Source organism: Talpa occidentalis, unplaced genomic scaffold (genome assembly GCF_014898055.3).
Source record: "Talpa occidentalis isolate TD23 unplaced genomic scaffold, MPIMG_talOcc4v2.1 talOcc4.13, whole genome shotgun sequence".
Lineage (NCBI taxonomy): Eukaryota > Metazoa > Chordata > Mammalia > Eulipotyphla > Talpidae > Talpa > Talpa occidentalis.
Window position 1 is genome coordinate 97,412,102 of NW_023601322.1, and position 18,541 is coordinate 97,430,642.

At 56.4% G+C, this 18,541-nt stretch overlaps 1 protein-coding gene across 4 annotated transcripts in view; it reads left to right on the forward strand.

Moving 5' to 3' along the window:
- Positions 1-18,541, forward strand: part of LEF1 (lymphoid enhancer binding factor 1) — a 91,709-nt gene that overhangs the window by 62,129 nt on the left and 11,039 nt on the right. For 2 of the 4 annotated variants that reach the window (XM_054694570.1, XM_054694571.1), the window contains exons 4-6: positions 11,878-12,010; positions 15,678-15,768; positions 17,083-17,166. In XM_054694570.1, the coding sequence (XP_054550545.1) occupies positions 11,878-12,010; positions 15,678-15,768; positions 17,083-17,166 (308 nt within the window). The remainder of the gene's footprint in view (positions 1-11,877; positions 12,011-15,677; positions 15,769-17,082; positions 17,167-18,541) is intronic. The other 2 variants (XM_054694574.1, XM_054694575.1) reach the window with 1 other exon arrangement.

The window sequence follows — 18,541 nt, forward strand, 5'->3', positions numbered from 1 at the left end:
GCACAGCATTACATAAAACCCAATCCACAGAAGCCCCTTTATTTGTCATTTAAGTTTTCTGCCTCAATTTCCAACTCATTTCAGGATTTTGGTTTTAAGTCCAAAGGAAAAGGTTCTTTTTTTTGACTCATACAGGTATATCCTGTAGATAGTATTATCAGCATCATTTTTACTCAAGATAAGCTCTGTTTTTTTGTTTAGTTTTTTTTTTTTTTTTTTTTCAGACAAACTGTTGTGACGTAAGATGGAAAGTATGGTTACCTGTCAAGGGATGAGGTCCTCATTGATTTGTAGTGAGTCTGAAAATGCATGTTAGGTGTTCTCAAAAATAACCTGAGCCGAGTGGTGGAAGGAGCTGCCTCTAACTGCATGTGACATGCCACTTCAGAAGCCTCCATCCAGCCTGTAGAGGCAGCCGTTGTGAAGTCATCTTTTTTTAATTTCACCACTACATGAAATGCCATACTTTTTTATTACTTGTCTTAGGGACATTTGGTTTTCAACTTCGCAACTCCATCCTCAGCATGGAATGTTGAAATCCGCTCAGCTTTTCCCATTTGCCGTCTCCTTATCCGCACCTTTCCTTTGCCATGAAAGAAACCTTTACTAACAAATATGCCTACCATTTCTGTTTTGTTTTTGCTTTTGTTTAAGTTGGACTGCCGGAGGGAAGGGGCTGATCCTAAAAGTTTCCAACCGTAAAGCATTGGCAGCTGATGGAGTACAATGCCAGTTGTGTATAGGACAGGGACTATTATAGCCACATCAGAGAAGGAAAGACAGGGCCTCCCTGGTGGATCAGGCGGTTGAGCGCAGCGCTGTGAAGCTGTCCACAGCCTCTGCAATGGGGGTTCCGGCCGGCCGGCCACAGAGATACCCACATGTTGCGGGCAAACCTCTCTTGTCTCGCCCGCTGCTCCCCTCAGCAGTGTGTTTCAGTCAGTCTGCCTGTTCTGTTCCCCACTCTGTCTCTGGTGAATCCTCTCACCCTCCTGCACATCTGGCTTATACCCCAGTTCTTGTATGCATGAGTAAGTAAATCTTAAAAAAAAAAGATTTATTTAAAGGAAAAAAAAGGAGGTCCTCCCCTGGTGGCGCAACGGTTGAGCGCTGGGCTGTGAAGCTGCCCGCAGCCTCTGCAGCGCCAGTTCGATCCCCGACCGCCGGGCGAGGACCCCACATGGCCCGACAGACCTCTCCTGTCTCCCCTACTGCTCCCCTCAGCAGTGTATTTCATCAGTCTGCCTGCTCTGCTCCCCGCTCCGGCTCTGGTGAATTCTCTCACCCTCCCGCACTTCTGACTGTACCCAGTGCTTGTATAAATCAATCAATCAATCAATTAATTAATTTAAAAATAAAAAAGGAAAGAGAAACAGGGAAAATTCACTTTAGTAATAACTATATCCAATGTCATAAAGCCAAAGGGTTGTTTCCGGGTGTGATCAGTGTAAACTATTATGGGGATATTTGATGTTCCTTTCCCCCCCCCCCCCCGCACTGCGTGTTTGAGCCCCAGTGTGCTCTTACATGTCCTCTCCATCTGGAGTGTGCCCAGCCAGAGGCTCGGATGCTGGTGACCTGTGGCTCCTGGGGGGACAGTGCAGCTCTTAGGGCTACTCCCTGCCCCCACAGGGTTCTGGAAAGCCATCTGAGTCTCCTGCTAAACTTCAGCTCTGGGTTACTAATAGTAGCTGAACACCAAAGAATTTATTTCTAGTGTTTTTTCTTTTGCTGTCTGACTACTCAGGCGTTCAGTAAAAAATATGGGCCCCCTCCCCCCAGTAGGCTTCAGTGTTACTACTATGTTTTCAAAACACCCAGTTTAAAGCAGAGAACACCTTCTTGACAGGGCACTTGTTGAAAGCACAGATGGCTTATTGGGGACATGTGCACCCACGGATTAGTGCTCTAGAAATGCATCCCACAAAACTGCAGTCATTTGAACCACGATAAACAAATGCTTTTCATGGTCACTTTCAGTGCGAAGGGCCCTTTTCAGTGCGAAGTTACTAGCTTGGGTCTGTCACCCCGATGCCTGTGGAATCTTACCCCGCCCCTCTGTGGCCTACAGATACACACTCGTGGCCCTCCCCTGACCGCGATAACGCTCGGACTCTGGTGGCTTCCTCTCCCAGGGGAGCCGGGGTCTCCCACTTCTGGGTGCAAACCTTCTCTCCAGACATTCTGAGCACTGTGGGGAGAGCTTCCCTCCCTCCGAATCCAGTGACAGAGGAGTCCCTGTGCAGCGGAAGGAAAGAAGACACCTTGGGTGGGGGCAGAGAGCCTCTTGAACCAGAAATCCTGACCAAATCTGTCCATCCACAGCAGTGCCCGGAGCTGCCTTAGCGTCTCCTCCTGCCACCCACTGCCCTGCCCTGCGAGCCCCGGGCACACTAAGCTGTCCTGACTTCCGTCCCACTGTCCCTGACTTGCTTCCCTTCCCTCAGTTCCCAGCAGCCAGCTCAGATAGCACTTCTGACAAGCTGGCTGGGGACCAGCTTAATCAGCATCACAGATTACCAGGGGGAGTGGCCAGAGCACTTTCGTCTGGGACCAGGGCAGCAGTTTTTAATCTGGGCCCACGGGCCACTCCATTCCTGTCCTGCCTGTGCAACCTCCACCCAGCCCTTTGCCCTGTGATCTTGTGTGTGTGTGTGTGTGTGTGTGTATGAAGCCTTAGCGGGCCGCAGTGTGTGACCCGGGCAGTGATCTGCCCCCCCCCCCACAAGTCCTGCTCTCTACTGTGACCTTACTCTGCAACGTGTGACATGCAGGCATGCTCCCCTTTGAGTTCTTCTCCCACGCCTCCCCCTCCTGCTGCCTCCGCCCTACCACCTCCCCCTTTTCACTCTGTCTCCTGCCTCCTAGGAATCCAGGGGCCCCCTCCTTCAGCCACGCTTTGTCCCTCTCGTCTACTTCTGAGTCAGCCAATATTTCACCTGGCTTGGCCCATTTTACCACCACATGGTACATCTTAAACCTATTTTGTTTTATTCTTTGGTTTGTTTATCTGGATCAACTCCAGTTCTTTCTCTTAATTTTCAAGGGACAATCTCTACATGGACGAAGGACAGTCTCTCACCTGAAAGATCAGTGCAGCTCTCAGAGGATTAGGGGGGTGTGGTGCAGGTGTTGTGAAATCAATTAAATAATCGGATGTCGCAACCTCGCATCATTAGAAGTCATTTTCCTTTTTCTCTGATCTTCTCTGCACCCCTGGCCGTAGCCCCCTCCCTCCATGTAGACATTCCAGTCGCTGAGCAGGGAGCGTTCCTCGGCTCCCAGAGCGGCTTACTCTCCCCTGCTGCCCTTCCTTTGCAGCAGTTCCCGGGGAAAAGTTCATCTTTTGGGATCAAACGGATCCATCTTTAATCCAGGCCCGGCCACAGGAGGCTCGCTGCTGCGACTTTGCTCGAAACCTGGGGGACCTGCCTTGAGCTTACCTTCTGAGCCTCCATGTGCTTGAGGGAAATAAACGTGACCACAAGTGCGGATGCGTCGGTCCTGGGGGCGGAAGACGGGAAAACTCGCTGGCTCGTTCGCTGTCCCTCAGACGTCCAGATGTTAACCGTTGCCACCATAACTTCTTAAACCTCTTCCTTGGCTTGAATTCCTTTCTGCTGTGTTTATTTTATCAGGTGCATTATTGGTGATTCATAAATGGTAAGACAATTTATTAGGCAGTTTGGTCTCCTGAAAGGGTCAGATAATTCCATGAAGATAGATTTAAGATGGGACAGAAGTTCGTAATAACACGGCGGCCCTTAGTAAAAGAGCGATGTTTTGTCAACAGTGTTTTCAGAAGGCAGAGGATGGGCCCAAGTCTGGCCTGTTGGTTGATGCTGGTGCCGGGCAACCAACACCCTTTTAAAGTTTTCTTCAAAAAAGTGGACGCTCAGCCCTGTTGGCCGGTTGCCCCTTCCAGGCCCTCGTGCGCCGGCTGCCCAGGTGAAGGGCCCCTTGTCCTGACGCCCAGCTGCGGGAGGACGGAGGGGGCGCGTGCCGGTTCTCACGCTTGTCCCCTGCTCTTTGAACGACTCCCTCTGCCCGCCCTGTGAGCAATGCCCTCGGGATGTGGGGGCCCCTGGATTAAAAAAAAGGGAAAAAAGTCTCAACTTCAGAACTTGCGCATGTCTCAGAATCCAGAATTCACCGGCACTTGCTTTGATTCGCGGCTGCTAAGGGCTTGTGAGTAAGAGGCAGAAGGAGAAAGGTGAGTGGGTTCTCTGCGCTCACAGATGGTCCTGGGTCTGGCAGATCCTGGCTCATCCTGGCTACCCCCCGCCCGCCCTCACTGCTGGCTTCAGGACGGAGATGGCCAGGTGGGCCTGTGGAATGCCGGGAGCCCGGAAAGCACGGGAGTTTGTCCGCTGGTCATAGGAGAGGAAGTCCCAGGTCCCTACGCGGAGATTGGAGGTGCCGGTTCTGCCTTTAAGCCGCAGAGGGGGCCCCTTGTCAGGGAAGGCGGGCGGCCCCCACCTGACAGCCGCGAGGACAGCGGGCAGCCGGGAGGAAGTGATCCGCCAGCCGGGAGCTGAGCTTGCAGGGCCGCCACACAGGACCTGGGCCTGCTCGAGCCCCGGGATCCACAAGCCAGTCAGCTGTGAGGTGGGAAGCCGCGGTGCGTGGCAACTCCTGTAGCGGTGGGAAATGAGAGCGAAGATCAACCCGTTTTGATTTAAGGTATGACTTCTTTCTGGAAGGAGCGGCCTTCGTCATGTTGAAAGCCCCCTTCAGGCCACCAGTCCTAGGTAGGACATCTTCAGGTCCCCACTGAGTGAAGTGACCGTAGGCCACTCAGGCCCGACCTGTGAGCAGAGATACACAAATAAGGGCAGTCTGATGCGTCTGGTGCGTGGAGAGCCACGTTCGTGGGCGGCAGCGGCAGAGTAGCAGGGCTGAGGGTACCTGAGAGGGCTGAGGAAAGCTGCTCACACCAAAGGGGACGTACCATATTCCCAGCTACCACCTCGCCAGCATCCTGTTAAAGAAAGTAAATCAAAATTGAGCCGAAGAACAGGCGTCTGGGGTTCCATGCTGAGTTCAAGTTTGTTAAAATCGGAATTTATCATCTAAAAGGAGGTGGTATGTATTATTTTTGTGTTTGCTTTTCAGATTTCTCTTGATGAGTACATTTCCAATGGTAGTAAGTGTGAGAAGGGAGATGATAGCTTAGCACACCACAAAAAAACTCCATTTGTAGCCTGTCAATCATTTTCTCTCCGAATCCAACCAAACTGAAATAATACCTTTCACTTTATTGGCTGGATTATCTACTGTCAACAGCTGCCTATTTTTATTTTTTATTTTTTTTTTTACTATTACTGTACTGCAGGCGGCAGTTCTCCAAGTGTGGTCTGGGGTTGGGGGTTACGAGTTCACAAGGTCAAACCTGTTCTCGTGGTAGCACTGACACATTTTTTGTCTTTCCCGCCGGAGCTGAGTTGATATGGATGGATTGGTGGGCAGGACTATTAGTTGATGCCTTGTAGTCATGGAATTCGGTAGCTTCCCACCTGCTCACGAAAACAAAATGCCAGTGTCACTTAGGATAACCTTGGTGAAGTTGGGACCGTTTTCAATTGTGTTAAAACTTGACCCGTGAACACTCAGCCAACAAGCAAGCTAGGCTGCTTCTGGCTGGTATTTGGCCACATTTTCTCACAAATGAGCAAAGTGAGTCTCTGTCTTGAATGGAAACAGTCGACTGAGTTTATTGCCAGTGATAAAATTTGAGCTTTCACACAAAAATTGGAGTTCTACAACACTGGTATCTGCTAGTGGGCTTGATAACTTCCCAAGTCCTTTAAGCAAAAATATTCAAGCAAATATTTGAGATGCAAGAAAACTTGCCTCGGCTACTGGGAGCTTGATAGCTTCCCAGCTCCTGAGGGTTTCTGATGAGATCAGTAATGCTGGCCATGGCTGTGGATTTTCTCTTGTATAATGAAATGTGTCAGCTCAGTGAACCAGTATTTTCCAATGAGCAGTATACAGAGCTGTCCGTGGGCAAATTCAAGATGTGAGGTTATCAGCGGATTTTTAGGAGAATATGTTGGTATGATCTTGGCCCTCCATTGCTCCTAGCTTTTAAGAAACTACCATTTGTCAAAATTTGCATGTTGTATCACAGAGGATCCCTAATTATCTGAGAAAAGTAGTAAAACAACCCATTTCCAACAATATATCTGTGTGAGGTCAGATTTTCTTTATGTTCTGCAACCAAAACAACATATTAGAAGGAGGAGTTGAGTGCAGAAGCAGCAGTGAGATGCCAGCTGTCTCCTCTTAAAGGAGAGGTGGGTGCTAAAGAGATTTGCAAATAAGATAAAACAAAGCCACCCTTCCTGCTAGGGTTTGTTTGTTTGTTTGTTTGTTTAAAACAGTGGTAGTTTTTCATAAATGTGGTTTTTATGTTAACATGGAATGGGGTTCTCATTTTTAAATGAATCATAAAGTGCTTTAAAAGTCTTCATATTTAAAATAAGTATATAGATAAACCCATATAGACCAAAGCCCAGGAGGATCCTCGGTGATTTTTATCGTATTTTAATAGATTTTTGAAATAATGATAAGGTGGGAGCAGAAAGTTGAAACGCTGTTGTGAGCGATTTTTTTAATGAGCAAACATAGGGTGTATTATCTGTTCAGGCAAGCATGGGATGCCCTTTCTGATGGTTCTCCAGGGCGAGAGGGCTTTCAGCAGCATGATGGGAGGAAGGTTTGGGGGTGCACTGAGGCTGGGATTCAAATTGTCTCTCAGCTCCTCAACATCCATGTCATTTTGTATAAATCGCCCTTCAGAATCTCAGTTTTCTCCTGCACGAAACAGACATCCTGACCCCTCGCCTAGGCGTGCTTTCTGGGCCAAAGGACGTGGCTGGGGATGGCATCCGGCGAGGCCCGGGAGAGCCGTGGGTGCTCCTTATCTTCCTTCTTCCCTTCTGCCGCTGCTCCAGGGCTCTGTTCCTCGGTACCCTCCGACGGGCCCAGGTGTGGCACGTGTTACCCTTACACCTGGGCCTCGCTCCCCGCGGGGGCACGGGTCGCGCTGGGCCAGGTTGACAGGGACTCGGTGTCAGACCTGGGCACAGGTGTCCTGGGCTGCTGGCCGCGTAGCTGTGTGTCCAGGGACTTCTCACCTGTAAGACTAGGGGAGATGCTGCCCCCTGCGGGTGCTGCCTGGGGTTGCAGCTCGGACAGGGCGCCCCACGGACCACACCCCGGGCCTGATCTGGATGGCACGGTCCTCCCCTCAGCACGGCAGGCGTCCTCTGACGGCAGCAGCAGGACGGCCTTTGCCCCGGAGCCCCGTGCGCGTCCAGCAACTCCACCGGCCCCGCACACATCCTGGGCCTCCTCAGTGTCTTCTTATGTCTGTTTCCTCTGTCTCAGGTGCCTGCTTTTTAAACAGTGTTTGCATCATCTATCAGTGGACGATAGGAAGGGAAGTCGCTCACGGGTAGACCCGCTAATTCCTTTGAGGCTGGTGAGTTGGGCACCAGTATTCTGCTCTGAACAAACTGCCCTCGAATGTTTTTGCTTCTGACCTGGCACTGCTGTCTGCCACACGCCCGAGATGTCGCTGGGGTGGTGCAGTGTGTCTCCTGCTTGCAGGCCCCCTCCGGGTCACGAGGCCTGTGGTGCTGAGGGCCTGAGCGCCCTGTCGCTTCCGAGCCAGGCTCAAGGTTGGCGGGTCTCAGGACAGGCCCCCAGCCCTGAAGGTGACTCCGAAGCCTGTGCGTGAAGAATCTTTGTGTTCTCTCAGAGTGAAGTGAGCACGCCCCTCTGTGGGCGCCTTTTCACCGACGTGAACAGTCATAGCTGGCTTCCATTTCACACGCCCCAGAATTACAAAGAGTTTAACAGAAGTCAGACCCCGCCGCGGCCATCCGGGCCGGACACCATCCCAGCTCAGCGAGTGGGCGGAGGTCACAGTTCCCCTGGCTGCAGTTATTTCCAGGACTGGGGGTGACCGCAGGGCCTGTCTGCACTGTGGATCAGCTGGAAATGTGGAGATGTGCAGAATGGGGGGCCAGTTCCCCACCAGCAGACAGCCCCCCACTCTGTGAGGCGCCTCCCAGCAGGCCCTGGGCCTCAGCCAGTGTAGGCTCTGGCCTTCTGTCCTGCCAGGGCCACATGCCTACCGCCTGGCGTGCCTTGGGCCGACTCAGTTCTGCCTGGGGATGCCGCCCCGGGGTTGGCTCTCAGGGTGCCTAAGTGGCACCCACTTGGTGCCCACAGGCGGTGTGGGGTTTATTAGCCGTGATGCCAAAGGGGTCCTTCCCTGCGGGACCACCTGGGTGGCCACAGCCAGCTTCCTGGAGCCTGTCCTGTCTCTGCCATGGACTAGCCACGAAGGTCTCAGAGTCTCTCTGTGCCTCAGTTTCCTCCTCTGTAAAAGGAAGGCAGTAATGGCTCCTGCCTCAGAGGCTCTGTAAGGGCTTAGCGCACAGTAGGCACTTGTTTTAGTGGCTATGATTGTTACATGCTCCGTGGATGAGACGGCCTGACCAGGGTGTCAGCATGGGGAAGGCTCGGGTCTGTGTGTGGGGGGGTCCCGAATACCCCTGTGTGGGTGTGAGTGTCGGGTGTGGCTTGGAGAGGCCCCCCCAGTCCTGCTCTTCCGGCTCTCTCACCGTCCGCGCCCGCCCGCTGGGGATGAAGCGTGAGTGTGGAAGGTCAGGGCGGTGGCCCTGTCCTGCCTGCCAGGTGAGTGCAGGCAACACTCGCTCGGGGCCGGAGGGGAGGCTTCTCATGCAAGAGCGGGCCAATGGCTTGCACCCTACCCCTGGACCATGGAGTTGGGGCCCCCACAAGCTAGGATGCCCTGACTGTGTGAAGGATCAGGGTCTGCCCTTCCTCTGCCGGCTGGGTTGGTCAGGAGCCCGGGTTCTGTGGAGAGAGGTGTGAGATAGACAGAACCTGGGTGGAGGAGGGCCTGGGCACAGGAGTGTCTCTCCTCCACTTCCACCACGAGCAGCGGGGCTTTGTGCCCCAGCACCCCCTCCCTGGCCCTCAAGGCCTGAGCCGGGCAGGGCTGGGACAAGAGCAGACGTGTCAGTGCTTGGTCCCCTGCTGCCTGGGGACTCAGTTCCTCAGCTCCCGTCTTAGGAAATAAGGCCTTTGCGGCAGGAGCTTCTGGGTCCATAGAGCTCTGGCTCGAGTGACCTGAAGGCCCCCACGAGGCCCTTGGGCCTGTCCTGGTCCCTGCCTTTGCAGCTGCTGGCACCTCTCAGACCCTGCTTGTTTGGTTCCCATGTCTCTTCTCTGTCCCCAGTACCCCCCTCCCCACTTCAGGCCCCCAGAAAGCAGCGGGGGTGGGAGTGCTTGTCCATGTTGCCATCACTGCTGGGCTGGAGCATCACATTTCAGGGCTGTGATCAGTGCACAGGTACCCATGGGTGCCCGGGCAGGTCCCTCAGCTGTCCAGAGGCCAGGCCGGGGTCAGTTATTCTTCCCCTCACCCCAAAACATACCTCCTATTCTTGGGAGACCAGAGGAGTAGAATTAAGGATGGGTGCTGCGTTGTCTGTCTTTAACACTGAGGCAGATTGTATCAAAGCACAGTCACCTCCGTTTCACAGACAGCCCCCAGGGTTAGGCCCAAGACTCCTGGCCATGATGCCAACATCTGAGGTGTTGGCTGGGCCTGCCCCGTGCGTCCTGGAGGGGCAGCAGGGGCCAAACGGAACCCTTAGGATCCAGCTCCCTCACTGTTACCGAGATTTCAAGTTGCTTTTATTGTTTGGCCACAAAATGGACATGATCTTTGTTGGCCTAACACACCTCCTTGTACTGCTGTCGCCATCCATCTTGCACAATATAAGACAAGGCCAGAGCTTAAACGAAAATCCCCAGCTTCTTATCTCCTTCCCACAGGAAAGCAAATCTGTGTTGAAAACCGTAAAATTAAGAGGAGAGCAAGGGAAGCATAATTTAGCAGAAATTCGTGGCGCCAGATTCTGAGCTCTCTGACTGGAGGGTGAGGTCAGACATTGGGAAGCCGCCGCCTGCTCGCGCAGGCTCCTCGAGGTGGTGCTCGCCGAGGCGGGCGCGGGCCGGGCCTGCAGCCCGGAGGCTTCTGCCTCGCTCCCTGCTCGCGCTGCCCTAAGAAAAGGTCTCGACAGACTGGCCATGATGCGTCCCGGGAGACTTTTGAAATGGAACTGAGCACAGTTGTTCTCAAGTATCCTTGCAATACATCCATCGAGTCCGTTTTGAAAAGGTTCACCCCCGCCCCGCCCCAAACCCCAGCCCCAGCGTTCTCAAGTCTTTGTGTTTAAGAAGCTCAGACTCACTCTGTGCATTCGGCAAACTGCATCATGAACCCCTGCGGCCCACCATGATTTCCCACCTGGCGTGACTATGTACGTGGCCGTGTGTGCTGAGAGAGCAGCAGGGCGGGGCCGAGATCTCGGCGGCCTGGCGGGTGGGCGCGGGGGGCCGCCAGCCCCAGGGCCGCCTGCGGCAGCCACGCTCACACCGTGAGGGCCATCCGGGTGGGGGGGCGCGGCACTGCCCAGAGAACCACCTGCGTTGGCTCTTGCTTGTACGTTTCTTCTGGGTGGAAGTCGCGCTGCGGGGGGGGAGGGCGGGGGGGGGGGCTGCAGAGAATGGCTGTTTCTCGCTGGCGAGAGGAGTGTGCCTGGGCTCAGCGTGCCTGGTTTTCCCGCGGGCAGACCTTCCCGGCGGAGTCGCGCAGCTCGTGATACCTCATGGGCGAAAACGAAACTCTCATGAAGTCCAAGTCCACGTCTGTCACGGGGTGGCCACAGCCGGGGGAAGTGTCGGGGCCCCTGAGACCCCCGCTACGCCGTGAGCGGTTCTCAACTCCAAGTGTGCAGACGTTTGTGACGCAGGCCTGCTTCTGGGGCACCTGGGTTCACTGCGCCTTAGTCTGCCGGTCGGTGGAGATCTTCCTAATTCACGCTAATTGTGGTGAAGGCGCGTCCCACCTGGAGATCTGGGGCGCCTTCCCAATTCATCAGATGCTGATCGCCGAAGTGCGCACATGCTTAGGGCTAGTGTTTCTGCCCAAGACCTCGGGGAGGCTTTCATTTGTAGAAGTGAAAATTCGAAGCCTATTTGGCCGTCGGCGACGGTGTTTCCTGTCCTCTGGGTTGAAACGATGTCCTGATGAGGTGAAGGTGCCTGAGTCCTGTTTCCCTACGGGCTGAGTTCAGGGGCCATTACCGGGGTGGGAGGGGAAATCAACCTTAGCCAAACAAAAGGATCACCCATTTCAAATCGATGAAGTCCAGTAAGTAACCTGAACCTTTAAAAAGTGGCATTGCCTGCTGGGGGCGCGGGGTGAGAGCACAGTGGGGAGTCGCGTGTGCTTGACAAAGCAATACAACACGAAAAACCTTCAGCAGACTCCTGCCGATGTCCAGCTACAGAATTAGGAGTTCTGGAAGCTAAGGGATACTGCTGCAGCAAATTTGCATTTGCTGGGTTGTTTAAATATTTGCCCTTTCAGATTGGCAGGGCGCATTCATTTGTTAGTGAAACAGTATTTTAGCGAGTGCCTTCCTCATGCCAGACACATGTAACGGATAAAGGGCTTATGAAACGCTCTGCACATTTGCCCCAGGGAGTCACCCTGAGGCAGCAGCCGAAGAGGAGCGTGCTGTGAGCGCACAGAGACGCTGGTTGGGACAGAGGGCAGGATCTCCAAAGGTCCTGGGGAAGTGACCGCTGACGCGGAGGGGGAGCCATGTACCTGAGGGGTGCTCGGCTCGATGAGACAGCCAGGATCCCGGGCTGGGTGGGGCTCTTGTGTGCTGTGGTGCCCGTTACTGCGTGGCGTGACCACTTCTTTGGGGACAGGGGCTGGGCCTTGTGTTAACCTCGGACTCTGTGGTTGCTTTGCAGTCCAATAAAGTGCCCGTGGTGCAGCCGTCCCACGCAGTCCACCCTCTCACCCCCCTCATCACCTACAGCGACGAGCACTTTTCTCCAGGATCGCACCCAGCACACATCCCTGCCGATGTCAACTCCAAACAAGGTGAGGAGTCGCCCCCAGGCCGCCTTCCTGCCTTTTAAAGAATTGTTTTATTCTCCTTCGAGGTGAGGTTGGTTCCCAACACTGTGGATGATAGATCCTGAGCTCCCCCCGCCATTTGGCTCCCCACGGCCCCCTTTGATCTGCTTGATTCTGCAGTCAGGTTTCCAGGGTTTGCTTTGGCTTGGCTTGGTCTGTTCCTTTGCTTTGTTGCTTTATAGTCACATGAGTGAAATCTCGAGGAGCCACCTGGCGCCAATCTGCACAACCTCACGGCCCCCCACCACCTTGCTCCCTGTCACTGGGGGGAGGGCAGGACGCATTCGTGGGAGACAAGAGTCATTTATTTGACAGCAACTTTTTGTAAATGCAGAGTTTGTTGCTGATTTTATATTTTAGAATTAAAAAAAAAAAATAACTAGAAGGGCTCTCTCCAGAGTGACAGCTGTGAAAACCCAGGAACCACAGTGTCATCCACGGAGTCCCGCACATCTACTCGCGTCAGTCCTCGGCGCCCCCTGCAGGAGCAGTGGGGGTAGTGTTTCTAAAAGGGTAGAAAAAGGACAGAGTAGATTTTCACTTCAAAAGTTCTCTTTTTGAGGCTTCTTGGCCTATTTAGTTGAATCCCTGTCATGTTTTCTCCTCTTGTTGTTACCTACCAGCACCAGCTTAGATGTAAATAATAATTAAGGTACAAAAGCATCTCTGTTTAAAGTCAAAGCAACAAGAATCTTATTATCGCCACATTCTGCTTCTATTTCATTGACACCGGCACATACAGCCAAGAGGCCAGACAAACCAGATGCCTGCTTTCTGTCTGCATGGGGTGGCGGGGCCGGTCGTGGGCAGGAACTTGGCTCTGCAGCCTTCTCGTCCCTCTACCAGGCAAACCCCAGGGAAGAATTACTCACAGCCTGGCCTTTGCTTCTTCCCGGACCACAACTTGGTCTTTAAAAGTTCAGATGTACCCCGTCCAGCATCCCAACCCCGCCCAGCATCCCAGCCCCGCCCAGCATCCCAGCCCTGTCCAGCCCTGTCTTTGACCTGCAGTGGACAAGCGTAGTAAGGGCACCGACACCTGTGGCGTTCAGAGGCCGCGTCGTCCCTGCAGGAAACACTCGCAGGGGAAAGTCACGTCCATGGGCCTCCCTGGTAAGAAGGAACCTGTGATTCGAGGACTCAGTTTCAGGGGGACGTTGGACTTGAGCCCAAGCACCCTTACGGGGAGGACCTGGAGAACCCCCTCTGCAGACATTGGCAGGTGGCCGCAGCCTCTGCCCTCCCTGCCTGCCTTACTCCACTCCCCTTCACCCAGGAAGTCCAAGGGTGAGAGACTTGCAAGGCCAGGCTGCGGATGGGCAGTGAGGAGGCACGGAGACGGGCGTCTCGGGAGGAAGGTGGCTTGGAGACGCAAGGCCACGCTGTGACCTCAAAGATGCGGCCTCCCGAGGGCCCTCCGCGGCCTGCGGGCCCCTCCCCACAGCAGGCCGGAGCCAGAGACGCCCATCTGGGAGCCAGAGAGAAAAGCCTGGAACCAGCTACGAGCAAAAAGAGCCCAACAGGGCGTCTTAGTTTGCTTTTAACTATTCATTTATTATTTATTTGCGCCTCCAAACTTCTTTAACAAACGCTGCCCAGCTAGAGAAGGCAGCGGTCGCAGGCACGGTCCGAAGTTGTCTGCCGATGCTTTCTTGCAAGTCTTTATTTTGTTCCCGGAATGCACGGCCGCGCCTGCTGCCTGCCGGCCGCTGCAGCCACGCTGTGTGTTGGACTCGAGGGAGCCCTTCCTCAGCTCCGTCTGTATCCTGGACTTGACCGCGTGTCTCTGGGATTCTGGAGCCCTTAGCTTGGAAAGAAGAGAGTCACGTGATTTTGAGTTTGTCGCTTCATGTCAGAGTGACCGAACTCCGCAGTTCCAAGAGAGACTGGTCCAGGACGGGACCCTGACAGGGGTAGGATTTGAACAGCAGACGCCCGATGACGGGCCCGGCGCGGCAGGAGCTGGTGCCGGCCTGGCCTCCCCCCCCAGCCCCAGCAGTGGGTCCTCTGCTGCGGTTCCCGCTCCCTGGAGGCCGCTCCTCCTCCGTTTCTGCCTGGAACCTCTGATGCTGTGTCTCAGGAGCACGGAGGCCGAGGCCTGCAGCGCAGTCAGGACTCGCGGCCTGAGTCCAAGGGTACGAGCCCCGGACGGAACCTGCCAGCACGCCCGGGCGTACCTGCCTGAACGCTCATCGCCACCGAAAAGGGGGGTCCAACACGGCCTTGGACCCTCACTCGGGGTGTTCAAGTTTGCATTTCCATGCGGTTCTTCTCAGGTCTGGGTTTTCTTTTCAGAACTGGGTGGCCCCCCGCTGGAGGCCAAGGTTCGAGGAGTCTCTCAGGCGGGGGAGGCAGCCAGCTGGACAGACTCCTCAGCGATTCTTATGTGCGAGACCCCTCTGCGGGGCTCCCTCAGGCGCACCTGCTGCTCAGCTGACCCTCCCCCGCCCCAGAAACGTTCCCCGGGCATGAATGTTGGGGTCCACAGTGGGAAAAGAGCAGTGGTCGTAGCCTTTACAGTAAGAAAGGAAATTCAAGACTCTTGTCCTAAAACCACAAGGTGATCTCACGCAAGTTCTCTGTGGTGACTGAAGACCTTGCTCTCTCCCACCTACTTCCTGTAGGAATGGAGAAACTGTCCTAACTTCAAAGTCAAAGGAGCATCAACTTTGAAGGCAGCGCTTCTGAAGTCATTCCCACGTGGTCAAGGCCTTCAGTGCCTTTGTAACGTCCGAATGACCTTCACTGGCTTTTAAATGGTGAAAAAGCAGAATCCCTCAGCGCATCTTCTCTCTCTCCTGGTTCCCAGTGTGACCTCCATATTTGTCCAACCACTGAGGGCACATTCTCGGGGGGAAGCCTGGAATTTGTACCTCGACATGTGAGAAAGGTCTTTGAAAGCCAGATTCGTTGTGCACAGAAACTTCCGTGGTTTTGTTCCATTTCGAACCGCTTTCCCCAGGGTGCGCTGGGTCTGAGTCATGACCGTCTGCACTTGTGTGTGTGTGTCGGCCCCTCTGTCCCCCCGGAAAGACTCACACACATAGATGCACAGGGACCGGGTTCAGGCGCAGCTGAGGGCAGCGGCCTCCAGGAAGGCGACGCGGCAGGCCTTTGGCCCGGTCATTCTCCCTGGGAGCGGCTGATCCTGGGCAGCCTGGCCCAGAGCCCAGAGCCCTCGAGCTGAGGAAGAGCCTAGCTGGAGCTGCAGCGGCCGACAGCGCATGAGTCCCGTCACGGGTGACCACTTTGGGGCTGATGATTCCTAATTAATGTCTGATCCTCTGAGGTATCACAGCCCCCAGATCGCGTGTCCAGAAAGGAGGCAGTGAAAACGGGAACAGGGCAGCCGACCTAATCCTGGCCCAGGTTGGGGGGGCGCCCAGAGGAGGAGTCAGGTTGGATTGGGTGTCTGAGGGCCCTCAGGAGCTCCGCACCCCGTACTGTCTCAACCCGTTTACTCCAGCATTGAGATCTAGGGGCGCCAGCCACACTGTGTTAGTGGATCTGATGATGAACGTCACTCCCTTGGGCTTCCGGGGTCACGGCCCGGAGTTTCTGGGGTCCCTGTGGCAGTGACAGCCGGCTGTGCTGCGCATCTGAAGGCCAACCCCTCTGTTTTCTCTCACAGGCATGTCCAGACACCCCGCGGCTCCCGAGATCCCCACCTTCTACCCCCTGTCTCCGGGCGGTGTCGGACAGATCACCCCGCCTCTCGGCTGGTAAGTTCCCGCGCCGCCTGCCGGCGCTGGGCCAGGGGCCCTCCGCTCCCCTCTCCTGTCCTGGGGGGTAGCTTGGCCAACGATAGCGCTTGGGGAGCCGAAGAAACCGCCCACCGGCTAGCCAGGTGCTAACTTTATTTCATTTCCATTTAAAAGATGAAACAACACTCGGGCTTTGAAACGGGTTGAATCAGTTTGCTAGTATGTGTGGAGGACGACGGTAGCTTTGCTTTGAAGCTTCTAGTTTTATGGAATCAATTTGTGGCTTCGGGCGCTGGCTCTGCCCGGCCCGAGTGTGCGGTGCGGTCTTTCTTCTCTCGTTGTATGAACTGCCTCCTTGGAGCACAACTTAGGCGCACTGGGCATCTCTGTGCTGACGGGAGCGAGGGGGGGGCACAGCCCGGGCCCGCCGCGGACTCTGCACGCACCTTCTCATCTCTCAGGAAGGGTCAGTTTGAGTTCACAGTCGTCAAAAAAAGGCGAAAAATGGACGGGGTTGGGTTTTCCTTTCCCTGACTCCAAAGACTGTTCCAGCTTCAAAATTCTTAGCGCTGCCCTCAGCCCCGCGGCAGCGATGCAGGCGCGGGGAAGGAATCGCGCCGGGGAAGGAGGAGATGATGCGGGGCGGTGCCGCCTGTCGTCCTGTCACCGCCAGCCCGGTCCCTCCCCCACCCCGAAAACAGCCGTCCACCCCCTCCTCCTGGCTTTCTGCCCCCGCAGCCCCAGGCACCTCTCTCGCCTCCTCCCCACCCAGCCCCACACACCCTCAGTCCCGATTGTGCGTGCACCTCGCAGCCCGCCTCAGTGGTCCCGCCTGGCGTTGGCTGCCCCGGGCCAGGGACCCTGTGCCGAGGGCCGGGCCGTGCTGGAGGCTGCCAGGGAGGAGCGTGGGCGTGAGACACGCGGGAGGACGGGACCCTGCGGGGCACGGGCACGGGGGATGATGTCCCTGAGGGCATGGGCCGGGGAGGGAGGTGCAGGGTTTGTAAATACTTTTTCATTCCTCTTTTTCTCTTTCTTTCCTTCCCTGCAACCCTCAAAGTGCCTGACAGGACACACCCTGCAGGCACGCGCGCCACGCGGGCTCCTGTAGTCCGCAGCCATGTTAGGCGCCTCGGGGGGAGGGAGGGGGCATGAAGGCTGGCGATGGCGGGAGCTGCTGTTCGATGCCCTGCTGGGGTGGAGGGGCAGCACGGGGAGCGAGGACGCACTGAAGGGCGCCCGGTCAGTCCCCCAGCGCCTGCCCCCCCAGCTCACTCACGCCCGGTAGCCCGTGCTTTGTCATTGATGGGTTCCTTTCTTCTGTGACCTCAGGCAAGGTCAGCCTGTCTATCCCATCACGGGAGGATTCAGGCAACCCTACCCGTCCTCACTCTCAGTGGACACCTCCATGTCCAGGTAGGTGGGGAGGCCCCGCCCAGGACCGGCCGCTGTCCTGCGCTTGCATCCCGCGCTCTGCTTGCCTCTCGGCCGCGGCGAGGAGGGCGCAGGGCCCAGCCGCGTCTGTCTGCAGCGTGCCTGGCTCCCACACTAGGTGTCCCGGGGCTCCGGGCCGGCCCCAGCCGCACCCGCGGGCCCTGGTGTCCCCCAGGGGAATCCGCCGCCCCCCACCCCAGGGGAGACTGGCGCTGGCTGCGCGCCTCAGCCTCGAGGACCCTCGTCCCCGCCAAGGCGGCGGTGTGCGATGTGCCAGCTCGTCCAGAGCCCCTGGACCCAGGCGGCCACCCGGCAGCTGACGGGGCTCCCCGGCGGGAGGCGGCGCGGCGCCCTAGTGTGCGAATCAGGCCCTGCGGACCCCGGGTGCAAGCTCGCTCGGCCGCCCGCGCTGTGCCCCCGCACCCCGCTTTGCTTCGGGAGGATGGCTGGGGTGCGGCGCCCGCGGCGTGCGCTGCGCGTGGTGTGGCTCTGTGGAGGGCGCGGGGGTGGGGGCCGCGCCCGGTTGTGAGCTCTGCTTTTCTTTTTCGGTGTGAACCTCGCAGTGTCTGTGCTGAGTTTCAGCTTTGGGGGGGAAAAGCCCCAGGAGTTGTTGCACACGTCTCTCTAGCTGCTGGGGAGGGGCCGACAGGACCCCCCACCGCCCCCCCCCGCCCAGGGACACCTTCCCCGGAGCTGTGGGAGCTGCGCGGGTGCTCCCGGCCGAGCGGGCGGTGGGTCTGCCCGGCGCTCCTCGGGCACTGAGGATGTGGCTCTGGAACCCTCCGGGTCCGGGCCACCTCATCCTCTCCGCCCAGATGAGGGCATGGGCCGCTCAGCTGCCAGCCGAGGCCTGCGAGGAGCGTTCACGCCAACGTTTACTTTTGAGTTGGAAAAGCAAAGTCTGAAAGCACCTCCAGCTTCGCCCGCAGCGCTGCGGGGAGCGTGTCTGGCTGGCTGGCCCCGCTGGCGGCTTCCCTCCCCGTTGGGGGCGCTGGGAATCTTAAGGGCTTTTTTATGTCCCACAAGCGTATTGGGCACAAGCCTCTGGCTGCAGCCATTTCACCCTGAGGACAACGGTGTCCTCCCCTTCGGGGAACCCTCCCCTCCCGCTCCCCGGGGTCCAGAAGGCGAGGACCCCACCCGCCCTCGTTTCTGTGGATACTTCCAGATGGCGCAGAGGCGCCTGAGCGAGTCGGCCTGCAGAAGGGGCCTGTCCCTCTCGGGCTCGGTTGTGCCGCCACTGCCGGCCGAGCCGTCGCCTCACGGGCTGCTTCGCCCAGGAATGCTTCCGCTTTTATGTCAAAAGCACTGAAGATGCTACAGCTCCTGGGGTTATCATTCCCAGAATGGCTCTTAC